The sequence below is a fragment of the Protomyctophum parallelum genome (genome assembly GCF_964188405.1).
Source record: "Protomyctophum parallelum genome assembly, chromosome: 17".
NCBI classification, from domain to species: Eukaryota; Metazoa; Chordata; class Actinopteri; order Myctophiformes; family Myctophidae; genus Protomyctophum; species Protomyctophum parallelum.
Window position 1 is genome coordinate 12,127,588 of NC_139719.1, and position 22,432 is coordinate 12,150,019.

At 45.1% G+C, this 22,432-nt stretch overlaps 1 protein-coding gene across 1 annotated transcript in view; it reads right to left on the reverse strand.

Moving 5' to 3' along the window:
- The window catches only part of baiap2b (BAR/IMD domain containing adaptor protein 2b), an 83,330-nt gene that overhangs the window by 60,011 nt on the left and 887 nt on the right, over positions 1-22,432 (reverse strand). Inside the window, exon 2 of the mRNA XM_083788259.1 lies at positions 1,313-1,388. Within this exon, the coding sequence (XP_083644385.1) occupies positions 1,313-1,388 (76 nt within the window). The remainder of the gene's footprint in view (positions 1-1,312; positions 1,389-22,432) is intronic.

Here is a 22,432-nt window from a genome sequence, read left to right on the forward strand (position 1 = left end):
GGCCGGGACAAAACGTTTTTTAAGGTCAACCACACCAATGCAACTCATTGCAACTCAATGAGTTGCATTGGTGTGGTTTACCTTTAAAAAGAAATTGTCCCGACGCGACCCTTTGGTGTGGTTTGGGCTCTATTCTTCCTATTGTTAATTTCAGTCTCGCTCCTCCTCTCCCTCTCCCTGTGCTGTGTTCAGTCGTGTCCTGGATAGATACCGCCGTAGCGGTGTCCGTTCTCTTTTCCGTGGACCCCTGGGGGCCGGGGGGGAGGGGCGGGAGGGGGCTATTCTCAGAGCTAGTCTCCCTGCTCCACTTCCCATTGGCCTGTGCCCCATTTAGCTCCGCTCCTCCTCCCCCCCCCACCTCCCCTCCCCTCCTCCCGAATCCCTCAAGACAGTTACATCAGCTTCAGTCTCCTCAACCTTGAGCCATCATCACTGATTTTATGAATGCAATGTTCTGCCATTTCTGACCCCAATAAGCCTACGGCGAAAAATTGCAGATCCACAAGCTCACAATATGCCACGTGGTGCCTGTAGTGTAGAACTCTGTAGATCATCTGTTTTTGGACACCACCATAACTCGGAACCTACAGTAACTCATAAACCAAACCTCTAAATTCCCGATAATCCCACCCCCAATCTTTTCTTAATTGTAAGTCTAAGGAATCATTCCGAACCATGAAACAACCAATGTTTCTTACTATACTTGTGAGGACATTCGCCCGTTGCAGGTACAGTAACACGCACGCAAGCAAGCAATCTAAATTATTTAAAACCACATATTACACACATAAAGACCCCAGGAAAGTGTCCCTTTAATTCTCTCTCTGCTGGCTAGCTGTTAGCATTCATGAAGTTCCCAGTGCCACCATACACGTTTACTTTAAGAGAAGGAGTTTGTTAAAAGATGCCGCGGGGCTCAACCATTATATATACGGAGTATACGTTGGGGTCCGTATATATACAGACCTGACCTAACGCTATATGCACCCGGATGCCCCCCCACCAACCAAGAGTCTTCTTTGTGGGGTTAGAGATGAATAGGGGGGTGGGGGGGGGGGTTATTGACCCAACTACATCAGCAGCGACAGAAGAACAACGCCCCATAACAGCACATGGAGCCGAGGTCATCTCTAGCTGAGACTGACCGAGAGAAGACAGAAAAGCAAGCAGCGGCCGGCAAGTGTCCCGAGGGCAAGCTGTGGCCCGTTACCTGGACCACAAGGCAAAGAGGAGGAGGAGGAATGACAGACAGGGGGATGAGAGAGTGAGAGAGTGAGAGAGAGTGAGAAAAAAATGGGGTTTGTGTACTCACTGGAGAGTGCTTTCTCGTAGCTCTTCCCCATGGCGACGAAGTTCCGCAGGCACGGGTTGAACTGCTCCATGATAGACTGCGAACAGAGAGAGAGAGAGAGAGCACGTTTGGGTTTTTTGTCGTTAAGTTAAAGCCTGGTTTGGTGCATCATCATCATCGTGCGGTGCGACGTACGGAGGGTAATCGAAGCACAAGTCACCCACACGAGGAGAAGGGAAGGGAGACAGTCAGACAGAGCGAGCGATCGGGAGGCAGTAGGCTTCTACAGTGCACTCACACACACCACTCTTTAGTAGGACACAGACAGACAGACAGACAGACACCACCGCTCATTCAGGGGGAAGAAGCAAACTATGAGGGAGAGGAGAAGTGTGAGGATTCACTGTGCAAACTCACACTATCATGGGCTGGACAGAGAGAGAGAGAGAGAGAGAGAGAGAGAGACCACTGATGGTTTTAGTGTGTATAAAGCATGAGGGAGGCTCTTGCTTCCCTCTCTAACCTCACTTTAGACAAACTGAGTTTGGCTGCTGACTGGCAGTGCCCAGCAGCAGACCTGGCACCCAGTCACTATGCATGTCCTTGTCCACTGTGTGTATGTGTGTGTGTGTGTGTGTGTGTGTGTGTGTGTGTGTGTGTGTGATCACTGTGAGAGAAGACTGTGCAAGCCATTATCCCCAGTGGAATCTTATGCCCTCTCCCTCTGCCCATAGAAGAGCGACGTTGCCTTGGAATAAATGTATATTTGATATGTTTGGGTTTCGTGTATAAATCGTGATTGTATTGTCTCTCTATCAAACGATATCAAGCGAAAAGCAAATTATATGAAAATGGGTTGTACTTATGTGCAGGTACCTCGAGCCCCGAGGCCGTTTATCATGACGTGTAACATCAGAGTGGAATCTGAGAATACCCCGTGGCTCTGCGTCGATCAGGAGGACAAAATGATGCTGCGATGCAACAGAAGGAGATAAAAAGGTTGAGCTGCGGCGTCCGTGGTGTCACCCAGGCTGCGCCATGAGAGAGAGAAGATCAGAAGCTGAAAACATGTTGTTTGATTTGTCTCTCATGTAGGCTGATAGGTTCCATTATTCCAGAACCTGAGATCAGATTCTAAAAATGGCTTCTACATCCTGACAGTTTTCTGAAAAAGCTATGTTGTCGTTCTTCGATAAAAAAGAAATAGCAGTGGCACGCTATGAGCTTGTAGATCTGCTATTTTTCAATAGCTAAAGCATAACATAATGCTCACACCAAAAGGGGCCCAGAATGGGTTATGGAGTAGCCACTGGCATATCCTGGGTAATCTGCATTATTCGAGTTTTTACATGAATGAAGGCCATACAAAAAAAAAATGCCTAAAATTGCTGCACCAACCTACGTTATGAGAATATCAGATCTACAAGCTCACAATAGAATCTTCACTATTTTTAAATTATGATGATGATTTAATCGCATAATAGCACTAAATTAAACCTCCTTAACTAAAAGCTTTTTGTTTTAACCAAAATATATCACTTTTGTCTCTCTCTGAAGCTTGCAATATCATGGTCAGGTGGGCGTATAATAAATGGACCATTTCCAGTTCTGGATGCTCAATCTGAATATTATACAGTCACGACTGTTACAACCCGTTTGTGTTCTCCATGCAGGAGTCTCTCTCTCTCTCTCTCTCTCTCTCTCTCTCTCTGAAGTATAGATCCCCTCTCTCCTGCCACCTGTGTGGGATCTGCACCTCAACAGCATAGGGTCGTTGGACGTGAGCGCTGTGACGTTTCAGTGGACCCTCAGGTCACCCACTGTCCACTGACTGGGCTGTCAGCGGCCCACCAGCAGAGGGAGGGGGGCCTGCTGGCAGTTAGCGCAAGAAATGTAGCACCGATCGATCCAGTGGTTCACGAGATTAGCCCCAGACTGTGTGTGTGTGTGTGTGTGCTCGCTATGTGTGCACACTGCATTTGCCTCAGCATGCAAGCAGTGGAGGGTGTCCAGTGTACTCCACACACAATAAGCAGAGGTTCTGAAGGAAAAGCCATGAAGGCATACAAGGACTTATTCTCTCCTCCTCCTCCTCCTCTCTGCTTCATCCCTGTTGTTCCCTCAGCATCACTCCTCCTCCTCCTCCTCCTCCTCTCTGCTTCATCCCTGTTGTTCCCTCAGCATCACGCCTCCTCCTCCTCCTCCTCCTCCTCCTCCTCTCTCTCCCTCAGCAGCATGCAGTGTGCAGAGGAGCAGAGAGTGAGTCAGCCTCCTACACAGTCCAGGCTGCCCTTTCTTCCACCACGCTGCCTCTGACACCAACCCACAAATCACAGCAACTAGTACAGCAACAATCCTCCCTTTCTGCAATCCACATGTAATAATAATAATAAACAGTAATAATATGATATTACCGTTAGTCCATATAGAAGGCCCCAATAAGCAGAAGGGGGATTCATAAAACCATGTAAAGGAGTTCCATGTGACTTGTGGATGGACACTTGGACAGTCAGACAGGCATTGAGACATGTCAGGCAGTAAGACAGGCAGGCAGTAAGACATGCAGGCAGTAAGACATGTCAGGCAGTAAGACATGTCAGGCAGTAAGACATGCAGGCAGTAAGACATGTCAGGCAGTAAGACATGTCAGGCAGTAAGACATGCAGGCAGTAAGACATGTCAGGCAGTCAGTAAGACATGCAGGCAGTAAGACATGTCAGGCAGACAGTAAGACATGCAGGCAGTAAGACATGTCAGGCAGTCAGTAAGACATGTCAGGCATGTCACAGTCACCATCCAAAGCAGCCAGCCTCTGCTGAACAGTGATGCCAGGCGTGACAGATTCTGTTGTGTGAGCAGAGTAATGAGCCAGCGCTCGCACACGCACTCACACAATAATGCTTGGGTGTGCTGTGCATTGCTGGGGACAAACAAACAAAACTATTTATAGTCCAATACCCCCTGCCATCCCGCTGTTCCCTGCATCTCCGTGCGCATCTTCTGTTACGTAACAAGCTTTGTCTGCTAAACAAACTCATTGCCTCCTTGGCAGTCCAGCAGTGGTGTAATCCACTGGTTCTCGAACTTTTTCATGTCGAGGACCCTTTAAAGTGTCGCCAATTATCCCGCGGACCCCCATTTGGAAAGGTATGCCAGAGACCCCCATAAGACAAGATTTGTACGGCTCTAGCAATGATTCTCAACCCGTTTAATTTCAAGGACCCACAGTTTGACATGCATTAGTCTACACGCCCCCATTTAATGGCATTTCTCTGAGACCCCCAATTTATTTTGTAAAATCTATGTATATTTAACTCTGAGTTAGACCCACAAGGGTCCATTTGGTTTCCAACTATCATTTAGCTGGGGACCCCCTGGAACTCCCTCAAGGACCCCTGGTGTAATACACGCATCATCTTTGGCAGGAATGAAAGAAAGCGAGTAGAAGCTCATTCTCTGCCACTCTCTGAATATGAAAATTTCACACCTCACCCTGAATAAACAGCTGGCGTGGAATGTGAACAACAACAACAGTGGTGCCAGGGGTATTGAGAAGCGCGCGCGTGTGTGTGTGTGTATATGTGTGTGAGAGAGAGAGAGGGAGAGGGAGAGGGAGAGGGAGAGGGAGAGAGAGAGATTGAGAAGGATGTTAATTAGTGCCATTAGAATGGTACGAGTGTTTTGAATCAAGTCATCATCCAACAGGTCTGACCTCACGTCCTACATTCCTCTTTGGAGATGTCAGAAAATCATGGAAGCTTAACCCATTTAGGCCCGACGTCGAAATTTAAAAATGAGTTTTCTGAAATACCTATGTTTCTATATCAGTGGTGCTCAATATTTCATGTCATGGACCCCAAAAATTATATGTATTTCCAGGAACCCCCCCCAGAAGCAAATATTTGAGTTAAAAACATTCGTTCTGAAAGAACATATATTCAAAGATTTGTGACGCATTTTCATGATTTAAATAAAATAGCAGACCTACAAGCTCGTAGCTTGTAGATCTGCTATTTTTAAATAGCTAAAGCATAACATAGTGCTTAAAACACCAAAAAGGGTTCCCGCCCCAAAATGGGCCACTGTATATCACCGGAACATGATACAACAAGCACAGCCCAGGGTGAGAAGACACATACAGGGACATATGGATCGAGACGCGTCATAAAGCCTGGTTGTTTGACTGATTAATATTGATGTAGGCCAATCAAAGACTGTCGTCTGTGCTGTACATACAAGTCAAGATGGAACTCGGTGGCTCCTGTAGGCAGTGAAAATCTGCAGTGTCAATTCAAAATGGACAGTGACTCACACAAACACAAACAGCCCAGGGTGAGAAGACACATACAGGGACATATGGATCGAGATGAGACATAAAACCTGGTTGTTTGACTGATTAATATTGATGTAGGCCAATCAAAGACTGCGCTGTGCATACAAGTCAAGATGGAACTCTGTGTCTCCTGTAAGCAGTCAAAATGTGTTAATTCAAAATGGGCAGTGACACATGCACACAAACACAAAATGGTAAATGGTGCATTTATATAGCGCGTTCATCGAAAGCGCTTTACATACGATTGTGCATTACATTCACACACACATTTCAGACACCGATGGAGGAGGAAACCATGCAAGGCAACAAACCTGCACATTTGGGAGCAAATAGGTGTTCAGAGTCTTGTTCAAGAACACTATAACACTATCTCTGGGGGAGCCCGGGATCGAACCGGGAACCTCACAGTCTATCCGGCCGCTCTACTGGCCACTCTAGCCCCGAGTCAATGCCGCCCCGAGACACAGACACAAGCGCCGCACGCATGCACGCACATTTTACACTATTAAGATGCATAGTGTGGACACCACTGGGACTGTAGCCTAACTCCTGATTTTCCTCCATAATCACCAATCAACAGGCTCTAAAAAAAAACTGCCCATCAGCATCAGCACCACCATCCCTGCAGCACCACATGGAATATGAAGCATGAACATTAATGTGGCCAACGCTAGATTAACCCACAGTTTTTATAAACCGCAACAAAAGACCGATTAGCGATCCTCGCAATCATGAACGATGATGATTTGAAGAAGAGGGAATTAAGTCCAATTACTGAGCAAAACAGGCTAAATCAGATAAGCCTGCTCTGTGCTTTAATTGGTTATTGAGTCACTTTAACCTCCATTTAAAGTGGTTTGTTTTAATTGTGTGTATAATAATCAATCAAGAGAAGAAAACGTCTTCATGTGACTGCGTGTGTGTGCGTGTGCGTGCGTGTGTGTTGATTCTGTCAGCCTCTGAAGCCAACTTCCTCTGGATGACGATGTCTCGGGGCTCCAGCTGAGCATCAGTACTAGAACACTGCATACAGTAGCAGGTCGGTGTTAATTACTATCATTACACTATTTATTTAAAGCTGCATTGCTTGATACGTGGCCCGTACGTACGCACACATAAACAAGGGGAAATAAGATTACACGCCACTGTGTTTCTAAACAAGCCAACTCTCCCACTCCACTCTGACACCAAGGAATAATACCAGAGCGCTCACCTCTAAACACAGTCGCCCTAGCCTGGGCGCCATTCCGCCGAACTACGAATGGTCTCTACCTGGTATTCTTAAAACGTAGCATCAGAAAACTATGCCAAAACCTAACCCTATACTAAACTTAACCTCAGTGAAACGGTGCCAAAACCTGACCCAATTACTAAACTTAGCCTCAGTAAAACTATGCCTAACGCTAAACTAATCCTAACTTTATCCACAGTAAAACAAATACAAGAATACAAGAACCACCCCACCGAGTAGTCGGTGTGCAGTCAAAGGTGAGGGTGTTTTGAGGCGAGCATTCCGGCCTTTGTCTATCAAAACTTAACTCAACTTATGTTTAATAACAGACATCAAGAGACCACGAGAGCCAAAGCGAGATGCTATTACCAGCAGGCCGTTTCAGCTATATGTGAATTAGTAGTAGTTTAAATGTAACTAGCTATTCAATCGATAATAGTCTTCTTAAAGAGTGTGGACAAATTTTGACAACATGAATGAAAACCTGACCATGTACAGTGCTTGTTAATAACGCCCACACTCTACCACACTATTAGTCTACGAGACAAAACAAGATACAACCACCCAGTCAGTTAATCCTGCATGTGCCTCGGCAACAACTACATGAAAACAGCAAGAAAGTTCAACTCCTGCTTTTAGCTACGGTTAAGACAGGGTAGGGTCACCTCCCATGAGGAAAGACACAGCACAAAGAGTACCTTTCTCTTTCACACAGACACACATACACGTGCGAGCACACGCGTGGTTCAAATGGGCAGTCTTTAAAATATTTATCTTCAAAAAGTAGAGAAAACATCCAGGCTCACCAAAGCTATGTTTTTGTTAGTGGATGCAAGTGGGGAAGCATCTGAAAGTGGGTAAAAGTGTATTTATGAACACATATGAATGAATGTCTGCATCCATGCATAATTGCATATAGTGCTGCACAATTAATTAAAAAAAAGATCAAGATCTAGATGCAGACACCCATGCGATCTCATTTCTTAATTTGAGAAAGAATCGTGCAGCACTAGTTGGCTGTCCAATTCATTTTAGTTACGCTTACGTTTCCGCTACTAGGTCGTCTATTTTAAGCCACAATAGTTGGCTCCAGGTAATGTAGTAATAGTAATGTTCAGCAACTACAGACATGAGAAAATGAGAATCGTGATCTCAATAACCGTGTGGAGGAAAAACATTTAGATTCACTTTTGAGCAAGAATCGTGCAGCACTACATGTATGCAAATCCGCAACCGAAACATGTTTGTCAGTATCAACTCTCAATAAGAAAGAGTCAAACATTTTCACAATATTTATCTGTGGAAACGATTCTAACCAAAACTAAATGTAATGCCTCAACTCCTACATTCCAAGTGCTTGTCAGGGTGGGGGGGGTCCCCAGTTCAAACAAATATGATTATTTTGGGGAGGTCCCCAGTTCAAATATGATTACTTTGGGGGTCACAGCCTTAACAATGTTGAGAACCGCTGGTAGGGGACATGGAGGGGAGCTTTGGATTTTCTGTGGTTTGACTGGGAGGCAAACACATTAACTGCTATTGCGGTGTGCCCAAATTGCGTTTTGTCTGGTTTTGAATAGCATATAATCAACATCAGTGCTCTGATAACAATCGACACCGTTGTCGCACAATGGTGTCACGTCATGTGGTCGTCTACGAAGTTCACAACTCAGCGCATTCCCGCGTGTCATTGCGAGCTTGTAGATCGGCTATTCTTTCACCATCTGTGAAAATAAGGCCATGCCAGACATAAAGGAGTTTGGCTGGAGGCAAATGAGTTTGGCTGGAGGCATAACTCATAGGCATTACTCACAGGCACAGCAGTGCATTGCCTCGTTGCAAATGTGGTTTACAATTAAACATTTTGATACATGGAGCTATGGTTGAGAGTTGCTGGTGGGTTATGATTAATGTGCCCGGTTGGTAAGAAAGCCCTATTTACAAAAATATGTATTTGACTCTGAGTTTGAACTGTGCTTCTGGCTTCGACTGCAAAACTGCATCCTCCTCACCCCAAGGAAATTACTTATACTTTCAATTACCTTTGTGGATACAGACAGAAATGTGACCTTCCAGATAAGTGGGCAGGTCAAATTCTAATAGTCTGTCAACATGACAGAAGGTTGGAAGCTCATCACTACAGCTGAAATTGAGTGTCATTCCACTTTAAGTCTAAAGCTGCGGCCATAACAGCTGGCTCATATGAGTCAAGGGAGATGGAATAGGTAGCAGCCAGCCCTCAGCACAGAGGGTATAATAGATCCATCACACAAACATGTCAGTGTGTGTGAGGACATTTTGCCCCTCGTAAGAGATATATATATATATATATATATATACTGTATATATATATATATTATATATATGAGTGATCTGGACTGGAGCCAGAGGTTATACAAGCTATTGAAGGGGATATAAGTGATATTTGTGTTAAATACATGATTTGTATTCCAACAGTATTCGCCTCTCAGGTTCTCAAATATGCCATAAAGATTACGATCGGAATAGCATGCTTAAACTTTTGAACAATTAACTTATTTTCTTTACTCAATTCACACACACACACACACACACACACACACACACAAAAGAAAAATCACACCCGTCACGTGTGAAGTGAGTGGTGCAACTCCGGGTGGGGTCCCTGGGGGAACCCCTACACGGGGGACCCTTTCCAGACCCACAGGAACGCGGCCAGGGTGCCGGGCCGGTTCTGGCGAGCCCCGCGTGTGTGGCATGTGTGTGTGTCTAGGGGGTCCCTGTACTGTAACGTAACGCAACGTAACGGGATATGAAATTGGGCAAAGAAGATGGAGATGGATCAGGCACACACTACGCAAACCAGTGTCAAACACCACCAGATAGGCTCTGACTTGGAGATTTGGCCGGCGGAGCAAGTATCCGTGCTCACGTGTGTGTGTGTGTGTGTGTGTGCTCACGTGTGTGTGTGTGTGTGTGTGTGTGTGTGTGTGTGTGTGTGTGTGTGTGTGTGTGTGTGTGTGTGTGTGTGAGAGAGAGAGAGAGAGAGAGAGAGTGACGTGGTGGGATGGGATGGAGGCAGGAGTGTGTGCAGTGAGGTGAGTCAGAGGAGCGCTGCTACACAAACACCAGCAGGGTCATTCTTCTTCTTGGAGGGGCGTAAATTAGTGCGACGCCACGCCAGCCATGTGGCACCGTTAGGACCTGCTGTGACTCGCTTTCTGCCAAACACATTAAGCCACACGACAGGCAAGACCTGGCAACGCTATACCAGGCATTAAGGAGACAGGCAAGACCTGGCAACGCTATACCAGGCATTAAGGAGACAGGCAAGGCCTGGCAACACTATACCAGGCATTAAGGAGACAGGCAAGACCTGGCAACGCTATACCAGGCATTAAGGAGACAGGCAAGACCTGGCAGAGCTATACCAAGCATTGAGGAGACAGGCAAGACCTGGCAGAGCTATACCAAGCATTGAGGAGACAGGCAAGACCTGGCAATGCTATACCAAGCATTGAGGAGACAGGCAAGACCTGGTGTTGAAATGTGTAGGTTGCGGGTTATTGTCCATTAGCACTTGGACATTGGGATACCGGTCAGACTATTTAGGATCAGGCTCAGGTGGTTTAACCCATTTTGACCTGAGATAAGATTCTAAAAATATCTTCTACATCCTGACAGTTTTCCGAAAAAGCTATGTTTCTATATCAGTGGTTCTTTGATTTTTCAAAAATAGCAGACCTACTGTATAAGCTTTGATAACCAGCTCTGGGTAAGTCGACACGCATACAGTATCTACATTTTGTACATATTTATTTTCTATATGCATCTGTTTTTGTGTAATGTCTCCCTCTCTGAAAGATCCAAATAAACTATTCATATTTATCTTCCAAGGCCAGTAGCACGTCACTAAAACCGATCTGTGCCCCAAAACCAACGAATCAAATGATTCCCGGGTGTGGCGCGGTTGCAGCTCACCCGTTCGCAAGAGATGGGTCAAATGCGGAGAACAGATTGTGTGTAACTTTTGACTTTTTTTCTCCCGTTTCTTTACAAGTGCAAATGATGGGAAATGGTCCCAACATCTGCCAGGTTATTTGACACATTTTAGATGCATGTCAAGTCAACATGTTACGTGCCTGCTCAGCCAATCAAGACTATCCATCAATGTATTGTGGCAGCCGTGATTCATCATGGGGCTAAAGCTATAGGTGCTCGGTAGCGGTTCAAAACAATGCAGTGTGTGTGTGAGTGACAGTGATTGGGTGGCCTCATCGCCAGCACAGTAAAGTGGGTGTAAATGTATCCTATCCGGATATACGCTCTCCTAGTTAAATCAACACTGAGGGTTTTCCGGTGTGGCATCCGTGCGAACTATGAATGTTTCACTGATTTCATCACCACATTACATCACTTCAGTCACCGTGATGACGACAGAGATCATCACTGACTGACGCAGTTATTTGAGGTAATCGCAAATATTTTTTTCATAATCGGGGCCATGTTGAAAAAAGATTACACATAAAAAAGCTGAAATAGCAGATCTACAAGCTTACTTACAACGTGTCACGTCATTGGTCCGACAAACTCAAACCTAACCATAACCGCAAGTACGGGAGCAGCGAATGTTCGGACGGTTGCCGCATGTCGGACTAATGCTCCGTCGGAATTAGGTGCGGATCCTAATGTTGAAAAAAAGATTATACATAAAAAAGCTCGACAGCTCTAAATGTCTGACACAATCATACAGTAGTCCAGGAAAATAACCTCTCAATCCATCTAGCCGTCTGTTCGCCTCCATGTTGCGTGCATGTGGACACACACAGTCCTTGATATGAAATTGTTTGACATAGAAACATAGGTTTTTCAGAGTATTGTCTATTTATAAGATTTTTATTTTTTTTAGACACACACACACACACACACACACACACACACACACACACACACACACACACACACACACACACACACACACACACACACACACACACACACACACACACACACACACACACACACACACACACACACACACACACACACACACACACACACACACACACACACACACACACACACACACACACACACACACACACACCTTTTGTCCTGCTGCTATTTGGACAAGATGCATATAACCTGGTGGGGGGAAGAAGGTTAGCCAGATTACAGTGTAATCACACTACGCACACATACACGCACTCACGAGAAAGGTCATTTAGCCTGCAGGTGTCCATGGCAACGGGTGGGGTGTGGGGGGGGTCCTGGCAGTGCCAGTGTGTATGAGACAACGGTGCCAGCGAGCATGCCAAGGTGACCTGGCACCTACAACTTAGTAGTGTGTGTGTGTGTGCGCAACATGCGTGTGTGACTGAAACCACCACCGCTGGGTAAAACAATGTGCACAAATGAGTCCAGAGCTGGTTACACATCATGAGCATTGTTCTGAGTTCTAGATGGTCCTTTATTGATCCCGCAAGGTACATTGATCCCGCAAGGTACATTCAGTTGTCATGGCACTAGCACAGTTACAAAGGTTTAATAAATCTCTCTTTCTGCTGCAAGTTGGCAATGCGTGGGGGTTCATTCTATTGTTGATTTGCTTACACACCTGTTTTTAACATTTCTTTATCTAGGTGTGTGGAAATACCATAGTTCTGAAAAACAGAGCAAATACAGAAAACAGGTACAGCTAGGAGGAGAAAAGAGAATTCATAACAAATAATAAAGAGTAACGGGTAGTAAGGCACGAGGATTATGAAGGAGCTAGAAGCTCACTTCTAATGCCACACGCCCGCGTTGTTGTCGTTTCTCCGTGAATATCATGTGTCCGAGTGAGACATTATATACACACAGTCACATACACACACACAAAGCGTACCTTTTAATTCTTAATTTTTATCCCACGATTTTGTAACCCATCTTTTCACCCAGTGTCAATAGTGTCGATAGGCCGGCCAGGCCGTCGATAGGCTGGCCGGACTGCCGATAAGCCGGCCGACATGGTAATAGTCATCGTGTACATGGGTGGTTAGAAATATAGAATATGCCAGGTAAACCTTTGACAGTACACAGCTTAGTCTTAGTGGAATACACCGTATGGCTTTTATCCCGTTCTCGGCCACACGCCATCCATACACAAAATATCATCCTCCTCCTCACTTTGAAGATTGACATACACATGAACGAGGCATACTGTACAAATACACCAGTCACCCACCCACACACATACAGTACTATATGCATACGCATACAGTATTGCTCACGGATGCAGACACACACATTACACAACACAAGCTCCGTGCATAGAATGACAATGAGACTCTCTTTCTCTCTCTCTCGGCCGAGCATCGAGCCGAGAGCTTGTAATCTAACGGAACACATTAGTGCTTCAGCATTATATTCCATATTTCATGGTATGCGTACCGTACCGGTCCGTACAGGCATACGGCGTGAGGAGTGTGCTAATATTTAGTGACAACCGTAACTGATAGGTGCACGTTGCGTACATTATATTGCGCATGGCGCAATCCCTCAACGCGTACCCCCCCCCCCCCCCCCCGAGCCGAGGAAGGGGTCGTTATTTTGTTGCCCCTGCCCTGGCTATGACTGTATGCGTCTATCATTTCACAAGAGCTTGCGCTGCTTGACTGCCTTCAGGAGATGGAAATTCAGTCTCCATCATCACATGTGTTTATGTGTGTGTGTGTGTGTGTGTGTGTGTGTGTGTGTGTGTGGTACGCATTCAGCCAATTTCCCTTTCAGATGAGCTCTTATCGGTACACACTGAGGCGAATCAGGCGAGCCAGCCAGCGAGCAGAGAGAGGTAGAGCCGTTGCCTTTTCCACAGGCCGAGTGGAGGAGGGGGCTATGGGGAGGTGGGTGGTGGGAGGGGGGGGGGGGGGTGCACTTCCGACTCCATATATGGAAGTGCTGGAATTCCCCCACCCATAACAGCAACAGGGTACCGACCTCACCTTCGGGTGCGTTCGGTTTCCGTTCGGTTTGTGTCACTGGGAAGGGGGAGCTGTGTGTGTGTGTGTGTGCGTGTGTGTGTGTGTGGTGATTTCGTCGGCTAAGAATATGACGAAAATATGTTTGTCGACTATTCATCAGATTGATTCTGATGATAATAAAAATAATATTGCGATTAGGTGATTATGTAATAATTGTGGCAGGCCTAGTCCGACAGTGACGATATGCTAACACAGTACAGTACAGTACAGTACGAACCCCATGCAGGCGATCAGTTGACAGTTCACCATAGCTGGAGGGTTTGACTGGTTCGTGAAACCAACTGCGTACAGAGCAGTGGATTCATATTAGCCGTTCATCAGATCTGCCTACTGGTGCGAGAACAGAACTTATGATGAAAGGAGATAAGAAGAGAACATGGTTTATCGTTTGAGTGGGAGGAATCTATGCAATACTGTACATGAAGTGCACACACACACACACACACACACACACACACACACACACACACACACACACACACACACCAGGGGATACAGCCTATTATAGCGGTGAGATAAAAGCCAGTTCCTGCTTGGAATCCCACTAGCACAACCACTGCTTTCATGATTAAATGTCACTCTAGAAAAAGGTAAAAGGTAGCAATGGGAAGGCAAATCTCCTATTAAAAGCACGCGTGCACGCAAGCATGCACGCACACACGCACTGAATTCTAGCCTTCATTTCCTCCTCATGCCTCTCTTTCCCTCCAATTAGAGCTGGAACTGGGGGGGGGGGGGGGGGACGACACACAATCAAGTCTTAATACAAGTGGCAGATTATTATTTTATTTTTTTTACATTTAAATAATACATATTTGTAGGGCATGTCATGTTGATCTACCTGCACAGCCTTTGTGATCTACTGGTAGATCACAATCTACCTTTTTTGGCACCCCCAGGCTATACGGTGCGAGCCAAGAGCTAGGAGAACAGTTGGTATAGGAGGCCACACAGGACACGCGTACACCTGCACAGCTGCTAGGACCTGCAGAACATGCTTGCTAGAGAGCACGGCCAGGGCTTCCCTGGTGATACCATGGTATATTGGTTCATGGTCCAACTTCAGCCTGTTTTTCTGCACCGGCTACATTTACCGAGCAAACGTGCAGCGCTCAGATTTAAAATATAAAATACTCACCCAAGTGCCACTGATGTTAGAATTTAGCCGGGTCGGCTATTAGCACCTGTGTGCAGTCCACGTTGTTCAATAAAAAAGGTTTTTTATCCGACCGCCGGTTTCCTATAAGCACACTGACCGCACTGCCAAAACAAACTAATAGGCGAGTGTGCTCCCGGTGTATTAAGAATGCACGGGTGCCACTTGCCGACCCAGCAAAACTCTAACATCCGTGTCACCTTGGTGAGCGCTTAAAATATGAAATCTGAATGTTTATCTACACGTTTGCTCTGTAAATGTAGCCATCACAGAAAACAGGCTGAAGTTGGCTCAGACTGTCATGATTATGACAGTCATGTTTCAGGGCTACCCATGTTTAACTCATTTAGACTGCACCGATTTTATCAATCTGCTTCTCTTGTCTTAAGCCATATTCGCACGGGAATAGTATTACCGTCAGGATCTCAGGTAAAATGTAATAATCACAGAGGACGTCTGTTATTAATCCTGTGCGAATCCACCATGTCAGTGATTTGGGCTGTAATAATTGCAGGCCAAATTACCTACCATATTTTTATTATTTTAGCACCGGGGTCCTGTGACAATTGTAGTCCCGTGCAAATAGGGATTTTGATATGGTTGATTCACCAGGTTTTCTAAAGCAAGCATTTAACCCAGTGTTGCAATAATACAACATATTCTTCTTTTTTTTCTTTTCTTTTTTATGTTCTTTTTTTCACCTAAACATCATCATTGATGTTCATTGCAATGCCATTGCACATGATATTTGCATATAAATAAATACCCCCCACAGAGGCTGAAATTCACACAGATTAATCATCTCTGGACTCTCTGCAATTTCGAACCTATGACCTTTAATCATGATAAAAGTAAGTAAAATAACTGTAATATGTTTTTTTTGTCATTAGACATTAGAATGTCTAGAACATGTTTTAATTATTATTATGAAAGATATCCCCCAAATGTAAATTATTAATTTATTATCATTATTTTAATAATTATTATAAATGTGCATAAAATTTGCAAAAACTTTTTTTTTCTTTTTTTACATAATTTCCTCTGATAAGTCCTAGTATAGTAAAAAGTAGTAGTAAGGTTGAAATCTCTTTTTTGCAAGTATAAATTAATCCAGGTTTTACAGGGTTAAAGTAAACGTGTGAACTCGTGGACACCTCTGTCGGCATGTACTGAACATGAACACGTCAAGGAACGGCCTCCTCTTATGTAACAACACTCAACAATAGGCAGACAATGTCATCAGGGTATGCTTAATTGCAACACATTGCCATTAAGAAGAGATTAGGCTTAACCCACTTACACAATACATATAATATATATAGTACTTAAGACCGGGATCCCCCAGGAATGTGTACTTGCCCCTCAGTCTCTACCCCCCCCTCCCTCTCCCTCACAATGCGTCGGCAACGTTGGCAACGCAAAGTGAGCTTGTATTTTTCGACGAATGTTGGCGTACTCCGACATGGTCAGAATAGGGATGAAGGCCCGGGTTGAAAGGAAGCCCTGGAGCCCGGGAAGACTCAGTGAGTGGGGATCCGATAGACGAACAAAGCCGGCTATACAGCTCCACACAGACAATGGAGGTTGAAAGCACTGTGATTAACACAGTCTATCCTCTCAAAGATACACTTTCGAGGTGAGTTCAGGAGACCCCCCCCCCCCACGATGAGGTTATGCTGTTCCACCAAGACCGTCTTTCTCCCTCCGGTGTGATTATGTCAAAGTAGTGATCACCACGCCTTCCTCTGATTAGTCTGCCTTGTGGCGAAGGATTCCAACTCCCCCCCTCCCCTCCACTGCTGCACACATCCAAGCTCCCCCCAAAAGGATGCCCTGCCTCTCACCTGCAGAGCTCTGGCTGGGACAACAGCTGTGACTGACTGACTGACTGACTCACACACTCACACACGCAGTGGTTTTCAACCAGTGGTCCTTGAGGAGGTTACAGGTGGTCCCCAGCTAAATGATGGAGAGTTGGTATTAAATGGACCCTTATCTTTAACCCTATCTTTAACCCGTAAAATCAATCCAAATGGACCCGTTTGGTTTCATTTAACACTCTCAAGAGTTAAATTATTGTTAAACATCTGCATTACTTAATTTACAAGAAGTCTACACAATTAGAGAATATAGAATAATTGTCGTTTTGATCAACGTTTGCCTGTTATGTCTCCTGTCATAGCAGCATCAATACAGCATGGAATTGTGGACAAATCATATCCAACACAAAAATATTCTCACGTTTTGGGTCTGAGAGGCTAAATCTACATCAAATGGTGGTCGGTGGCTCAAATGGCCAATAAATAATGGGCCTTGATACAAAAAGGGTTGAAAACGACTGTTGTAGAGTGAAACCAGGAGTGAAACCAGGAGTGAAACTCTCGGTTTGCCAGCAGTAACACTCCGGAGGGGCACAAGAGAAGGAAGAAAGAGCCGCGTGTTGACAGACTGTACTTCTGTGCTGCTTATGGGGATCAAGTGTTAGTCAGCATTAACATTCTTCTGTCAAGAACAAATATTTCTGGCATGTTGTGTGTGTGCATTTGTCATATGACCAGATTTTGCCCTTGTGTCTTAACTCACTGGCCCTTTTTTAAACTAGTTTAAACGGTTGGAGCATAGATATATAAATAATAGAGACGCCACCAGAATTCCCCTCCCACCCAGTGCCTTCTCTATTATTTATTTAATCTATGCTCAAACCGAGTGCAAGTGTGTAGGGCGAGTGGCAAGGAGCTAGTTTCAAAAAGGGGGACTCGCTGCCAGGAACGTCTCAGGACGTCTTTTTTGCCCAAGTCACTCGTTGCCAAGAACGTCTTAGCCTAAGACGTCCCCGACGTCTGTCGGGATCGGGACTCGAACCCGCAACTTTTTATACATTAATTGATTCAGAATGGTCTCACTGATATTTACGGTATATGTAGCTTCCGATGCTAGGCAACGCTCGCTTCCGCTGTGGTCCTTCCGTCCTTCAATGAAATGTCTCCCTGCCATCCATTTTGTCCATTATCTATATGCGTGTTTTTCTATGAATTGAGGCTCAGATTGAGTTGATTGAACAGAACGTCAATGTTAGGAGCTCATTAAAAAATTGGCGGTATGTCGCGGTTACAATATTAACGCTTCTGGTGAAAGTAACTACCAGCAGATTCGTTTTGGGGTCTTCAAAATATAAGACGGCGCTGCATCCCACGGTACATAGGTTCACTGGCAGCGAATGAGTTTTAAAGAGGCTCACGGCTGGAAATATATGACAATATTTACAAGCGGGGATTTACACCTTATATCACCTACGGCAGCTCCCTGGAGGAAGACAGCAGGTGATGTATACTGTAGTTACAGTACATACAGTACGTGAATCTGCAGGGAAGATTGATGAGTCAGCCGTAAATAAAGCTGCTGAGTGCCTTAAATACGTTCAGCAACATGCTATTTATTACTCATAAACGCGACTTAAATACGTTTAGCAACATGCTATTTATTACTCATAAACTCGACTTAAATACGCTCAGCAACATGCTATTTATTACCCTTAAACTCGACTTAAATACGTTCAACAACATGCTATTTATTACTCATAAACTCGACTTAAATACGTTTAGCAACATGCTATTTATTACTCATAAACTCGACTTAAATACGTTCAGCAACATGCTATTTATTATTTATAAACGAGTAATATATCCATCTACCTATTCAGTCAAACATAAACCAATGAGCCTAGTCCGACAAACATCTGAACAAAACTGCTTCTGTCTCACCGCATATCTTATCAAAAGGTCAAGGTGTGTGTGTGTGTGTGTGTGTGTGTGTGTGTGTGTGTGTGTGTGTGTCTAATGTGGGGTGAAGGTTGGCAAAATGTGAGCAAGGTTGCAGCAAGCAACCCACATTCCTGTCCACAGATAAATTCATGGCCAGCCCCAGTATCAGTCAGTGATATGTTACAAGCACGACACGCACACACGCATGCACACGCACACGCACACAGGTGTGAGTCACACAATATCGCATTCCCACAGCTCCCCATCTCTCAGCAGAGACATTACTCAGCAGTTGTCAGGTTGAAACATTCAGTTCAGTTCTTTCTTCTATTGGCTCAATGTGACTGAACTGCCTCAGACCTCAGTTATAATTTCCGTTATATCGCTCACCGAAAATATGTTCAAACGTCTATTCTTGGCCAGTAAGCAGCTGGCCAGCGGATAACTACACTAAGTACCAAGTACACTCTTGTCAAACTATTCGGGTACTTTGGTTGTTGGCCTCTCTCTGGTAGTTTTGCTCTACTCATACCAACACTGTACAGTTCAAGCCCCCTGTGCCACTGGTTGTCCAGGGACCAACAGGGGTCCTTGAGGCCTCGAGTCCCCAGTAAAGGGACCATGGAACCAAATGGACTCTAATGGGTCCTGATTTTTAAAGGACCATTTCGTCTATTTTCAACGCATCTTCATGACATATAATCATTCGTCACTACTCACTAATGCTCATTGAACAATGGCTTCCATCCAAGAAATGGCCGGTGAATAATCGATGTCATTGGTAGGTTTCTGAACTGTAATGAGGTGCAGGGAGAGAGAGTAGACAGTGAATCAGTGAATCTAAGTGAATCAAGGTTTTTCACATTGATCTCAAGATTATTCACTTTTTACAATAATAATATACATAATTGTAAGTAAATCATCGGATCCAAAACAAATCTGCCTCTGGCTCTACTTGACATTGTACTGGATCACAGACTCCTGCTCGACTCGGGTGCACTTGCACAATGCACACGGACCAATGGGATGCACACCACAGAACCTGACTACGGTAATAATAATTACCCAACAAACACTTGACAAAAGGAGGCACATTACATTACTAGCTGGGCTCACCATGATCACATACGGCCAGTTGAAAAACCTCTCCATTAGCCGTTGAGTGCCACCATCTAAGCCTCGACATTAACCCATTCTGACCTGAGATCAGATTCATACGAGGTTTCCACTGGACACACACTGGTCTGATTAACCCATTCTGACCTAGCCTGGTTAATAAACCAGACTAATATCGCACGGATCCGCGGGATATTAGTCTGGGGAGGCTCAGCTTGGATTTCATTTCCAGGGAAACATTTTCTCTTTGACGCAATTGGTCAGAGCTACTGTCAGTCAAAGGTCTCAAGCATTGAACGTCACTGTACCAAAGCCCGCCCATATTGCATACCGTGTCCCTATTGGGCGCACACGTTCTCGTGTGTAGAAAATGGGCGTACAATTGAGCCTCTCCAGACCGAAATCCGCCGGTAGGCAATTTTTTTTTGCCAACGGCTGATTCGGTCTGGTTTATTAACCAGGCTAATTCTGACCTGAGATCAGATTCAAAAAATGTCAGTCGTTCTTCGATTTTTCAAAAAATAGCAGACCTACAAGCTCGTAGCGCGCCACTCGGTGGCGCGCTATGAGCTTGTAGATCTGCTATTTTTCAATAGCTAAAGCATATCATGATGCTAACACCAAAATGGGTGCCCGCCCAGAATGGTTTAAGCCACAGAGAGTCAGTCGCTCACTAATCAGTCCCCAGCAGGAAGTCACATTAGCAGTGTTCTTCTCTTCCTACGTCTCAGAGTGAGCACCTGCTGCTTCTGTAATGATGCTTCCTGCTGATGGATGGAGGGAGGGAGCAGAGAAACATGTTGAACTCTCTGCAAACAGAATTCTCTTTTCACTGCCCCTGATTTTTAATCACTTTCCATTTTTAATCAGGACTCGAACCTGCGACATGCTGTCAGGCTACACAGTAGGCTAGCCTATAGGTTGCATGATTTTGCACTTTGTTTGAGTGGTGCAGCCACTCCAAGGAACAGCAATGTCCGTCCCTCCATCCCTACTGTATGTCTGTATGTCCCTATATGTTTGGCCCAACAGGTGCTAAAGTGGCGCTGTTGCTACAAACAGAGAGAGAGAGAGAGAGAGAGAGAGTGTTGCACTGTTGCCAATACCACACTCGAGAGACAGAGAGAGGAAGGGAGAGACTTGTGAGAGAGAATGTGTTGCAATGTCTGTACCCTGTACCGCCAGGGACCCCCACACGGAGTTGCAACACTCACTTCACACAGGTGTGATTTTGTTTTACAAAATATAGGGCTGGGCTAGGACTCTCCAAAATCGTGAGTGCCATGATTGATTGGAACCAAAAATCCATCCCCAATGCTGGCCTTTTCTCTTCTATTCTTGACAAGGATTTTCTCCTGCTTCATCTCTGTGGCTTTTCTTTTCACTGCTTGACAAGCCCTTTCTCATCCGCGCACGCACCGCACGCACGCACCCACACACACCCCTTCCTCATCATCCAGTTGCTCCTCCTCATCGTTATCTGCACTCTCCACTCCTTTCATTGCCCCCCCCCCCCACCCCGTCTTCTGGCATCTCTCCAGCTCTTAATGATCCAACAGAAACGTTCCGCAGGTCACAGCGGCAGGCCCCGACTACCACAGTACGATTGATCCCCCATTAGAGTTCTTTCAAAGGGTTGTGTACACGTGTGTGTGTGTGTGTGTGTGTGTGTGTGTGTGTGTGTGTGTGTGTGTGTTCGCAGGAATAACTGTAACATCTCACATGTTAGAAATTGAATCTGACTTGTCATCATCATCACTTTAACACTATAAAAGCAATAACAAGTTGAAAAGTCTTTGGGCTTTAAAGAGATGCAGTTATTCCTCTCCTCCCCACTTACGTCACATTACATAACACGAAAACTACACTCTGCCATTCCTCTGCCAACAGTGACACTGTCCGTCTGTGAACTCTCCTTGACCTGCAGTATGTCCTGCCAAAACACAAGGCAGTGTCATTCTCTGCAGACAGACACACACATGTACCGACCTGGCCATATACAGAAACCCTTCCACCTTCCATAATTATTTTATATTTCACTTCACCGACCAGTCCAGTCCAGAGTACGCCAGTTTCCAGAAATCTCCTCGCCTAAAATAGCCGATCTACAAGCTCAACATGTCTTCGGATGAGCTTGTGCATCTGTTATTTTGAAAATGGATGATGTTGGACATCCCAAGAACAAGAAGTCAAACGTTTGGCTTTGGGGGGGGGGGGGGGGGGGGGGGGGATACAGCACATGTTGACTTGTTGACTAGGCCCTATACCTATAGTCAACAACATCCCCCTAGTCACTATGGGGATATGAGTGACAAATGGTTGTGCATTCACCTGCATTGGGAAAGTTTTCACACAGTTTCCATCTAATGTGTCATACTTCTTCACGTATTATCCACTTGACTAAGATACAGTACAATAACCTTTAACTATTCAAGATTATTTGGGATTAAAAGATCTCACAAATATCAACTGGATTATTCATAACTGTTGCTGGCTGGGGAGTGGGGACTATACAGCCTATCTATCTCTCTCTAATGAGAGAA